The 3397-nt window shown below is 39.0% G+C and overlaps 1 protein-coding gene across 2 annotated transcripts in view; it reads right to left on the reverse strand.

Moving 5' to 3' along the window:
* Window positions 1–2800, reverse strand: part of ELAVL4 (ELAV like neuron-specific RNA binding protein 4) — a 75461-nt gene extending 72661 nt beyond the window's left edge. The window contains exon 1 of one of the 2 annotated variants that reach the window (XM_014939381.1): window positions 2604–2800. In XM_014939381.1, the coding sequence (XP_014794867.1) occupies window positions 2604–2651 (48 nt within the window). In that variant the 5' untranslated portion in view covers window positions 2652–2800. Of the gene's footprint in view, window positions 1–2157; window positions 2278–2603 lie in introns of those variants that run through there. The other variant, XM_014939380.1, reaches the window with a different exon arrangement.
* Window positions 2801–3397: the final 597 nt, after the last annotated feature.

Below are 3397 nucleotides of genomic sequence, written 5' to 3' on the forward strand. Positions count from 1 at the left end.
CCACCCCACCGGCACAGGAGCTCTGGGCCGCAGCGATGTCGTACCTCGGCCATGCTCCAGTGCCTACATCTTCTTACCTCCTGCACGCCCGGCTCCCAGGTCCGGCGTATTTTAACTACCTTATCTTTTTCGACAGTTGCTTTCCGGAGAAATGCATATTTAATGATCTGCCTCTAGGCTTAAAGGCACAACAAAAGCACTTCAACGTGCATTTAAAGCCGCATTTATTTTCAGGTACTATTGATTTTAATAATCAACCCATCTCTCCTTCCTTCGGCCCTGTGAGGTTTTCTTTTTTTTTAAAATACATATTTTTAGAAGTGGATTTGATATTGCTGCCACTTGACGCTGTCTGAGGCACAGCAGACACCTATTTATCAGAGCGCTCCCCCTCAACGACAGTAGTATTTCAGAATTATTTCACCACCTCGCTTCATTATTCTTCAGCTCTACAGGAAATAAAACAACGGCGAACTTTCCCCCCCCCCAGCCTTAGAGAGAAACGTGCTCAACTTAACAATGCACACTCATTAATCCTCTGCTCGCTGCCACCGACAAACTAACAGAACTTCACTTCCAAACAGCAATATTTAAGCCTCTCCCAAGCACAGCAAGTTTATTAAAAATTCTCAGGAGTTGGGAAGCAATCACTTCTTCCTCTTTACTTGGAGCCAGTTCTCCCTAAAGCCCATTTTTGGCCAAAGTAACCAGGCATGGCATCCTGCAATCACAACTAACCTCCAATTTACGTTCATCTCAACTAAAGCGACAGAGTATTACGCTACTAACATACAGAGGAATCATTCCAGTTTACCACTCGCACGTTCATTTCAACAGCCAAATTATGTTGTTTTTTTTTTTTAAATTCAGTATCATCGCAAGCGTTTTAAAAACAGAAGAGCTAAGAACGGAGAGTGCTAGGATGGGCCATGTTATAAAGCTCACTTAGCTCTTTCCTGGAGAAAGAAAAACCTGGCTACAAACCACTGAAACCATTTTCAAAAATATGTAAGCAGATAATCATTGTTCTAGAAGTTTTATTATTTTTTTTCTCCTAAAGTATAAATATGCCCTCTGAACTGCTAAGCTCTGAACTGGCATTCTGTACATTTTTAAATTTCTTTAAGCCACAGACACACTCAAACACACACACAGACTAAACACACCAATAAAACACATGAAATATAGTAAGCTTAGAAAATCTAGCTACAAACAGACCAAGCAAGGAGAAAAATTGCATTTAAAAAGACATCATAGAATCCATTTGTGGAATGAGCACTGAATTCAATTAAAATATGAACAATGTAAGAGGCTGCAGAGGATTTCTCTCACCATGCATCTTTTTGAGCACATTTGTAGCTTGGCAAAAAACTAGTAGAGATTAAACCAGCTCGTAAGATAGATTTCCTAACTCAAATATTTAAGTGACCTGGTAGACTGAACACACAGGCATCAAAACGCTACAGAGCTAGTATATTACCATACATTCGTGTGCAAATATACATCGAATATTAAAGTTAGATTTGTAATGCAAATTTTTACTTAAGGTCTCTTCAGGGGTTAATAACACCAAAGGCGGCATCCAGAAATTATTTTTAAGTCTTTTCAACTTCACCCTACTTTGTTACTATAAATTCATTATGCATATTAAAAAGATTCAGCCATTTTTCTGAAACAATAATTGCACGCCGCTCCTCTAAAAAAAATAATTAAGCTATCTTATCCGTCTATAAATCCAGGTACTCTGCACACTGACCACTGTCCCCCCAAAGCACCCCACACACACAGTCTTCCCGAGGAACGCTAAAACAAACGCTCAAACGTCCTCAGAGGCCTCTCTCTGTAAAGACAAAGGCAGATTCCTATTGTTGGGAAGAAAAAAAAAGTCAACCTTATTCTCGTGTTTCCAATAGTACCATTTATCTGTCAGGGTAAGGGACTGACCACCGCATCACGCTTGTGACACATTTGTAAAGCATCAGATTCTCAACAACAGTCTCTCCAGCATCAGCCAGCAAAGCCCCTGAGCAAAGCATATTTTTAATGCAATCTTCCATCCCCACAAAAAAAGAAACTTGTCTTAAAACAGCTAATCCAATATCAAAATGAAATCACAGGGTTGTTTTCCCAGCCTCCCCCCCCCCTCCCTCTCCTTACCATAAATGAGCAGTTTCTTGACTCATTAATGACAGTTTCCCTTAAAAGAAGTGATCTCATATCACTGAGCCCCTCTCCACCACGCATACATCCCAAAGGTTGCGGGTATCTTAGCATCAGTAGCCGCTAGCAAGCTCTCTCATACAGAGCCCAGATGGACTATACCAGAAGCCAATTCAGCGTTAATAACTACCTACTCTGTGCAGTTTAGAAGCCTTACGTGGCATAATGTCCTAGGCAACAGCAGCCGATTGAAACCGCAAATAAAAAAAGACAACCCAATTCTCCAAAAGCATCAAAAGGAAAAAAAAATAATAATAAATTGAAGAATGATTTTTTTTTTAAAAGAATATCTTACTTTCATAAGATTAAACTGAATCCTTCACAAACATATGAAAAAGGAGAAAAAAAACAGATGCTGCCCAGAAAAAGTGACAAAATATTACCTCATTATTTAACAAAGCAGCATTAAGCGTCCTGCTGATTTCAAACATCTTGCCACAGATTTTGGTTAAGAGAAACAGAAAGAATCCTTTGCAAGCCCTCTGTCTGCAAAGGGTTCTTCAATTTTCTTGCGCACAACAGAATAGTCAATATGTTATTTCCCTAGAGTTCGCACATTAAAACATCTAGTCAGTGAGCTGAATTTTCCCCTTATCACACTGTAGACTCCTGTTATATGTACTGCTCTCTTTGCAAGATTAGCCTGCCCCAAACATGGCTGTTGTTTAAACTATTCTTTAAAGTAACAGTTCACTCCATAACCACCAGGTGGGCAGTGTACACAGATTCAAGTAACCATCTTAAAGATTTTTTTTTTTTGTTGGAATAGCTGCTGGTTGTGATGTACAGCATAAATCATCCCTACACTTATCAAGCAGAAGGAGAAAAAAATATAATATTTTGCACTGTTTTATGCCCTTTCCTCCCCAGAAGCAAGCCCACGCAAGAAAAAGAACAACCTTAAAATCACTTCACTTTTACCATGGATTTTTTTTTTTAAAGGGACCTTAAAATTTATACAGGAGCATTTCATTCAGCAAAAATTAACTAAATGATAAAACCCAATCAGTTGTGAGAACAAAGTGTAACTAAAAGGGAAAGCACGCCCATAGAAATGGTCTGTACCGCAGAAGGAACAAAATTAGCATTAAGTTCAGCACGACAGTGTTCTTTCACGGAAACACAAAATTCAGCATGTAAATAATTCACATGTGGGTAGAGTCTGTTAGAAAATAGG

The sequence above is a fragment of the Calidris pugnax genome, unplaced genomic scaffold (genome assembly GCF_001431845.1).
Source record: "Calidris pugnax isolate Ruff unplaced genomic scaffold, ASM143184v1 scaffold18, whole genome shotgun sequence".
Lineage (NCBI taxonomy): Eukaryota > Metazoa > Chordata > Aves > Charadriiformes > Scolopacidae > Calidris > Calidris pugnax.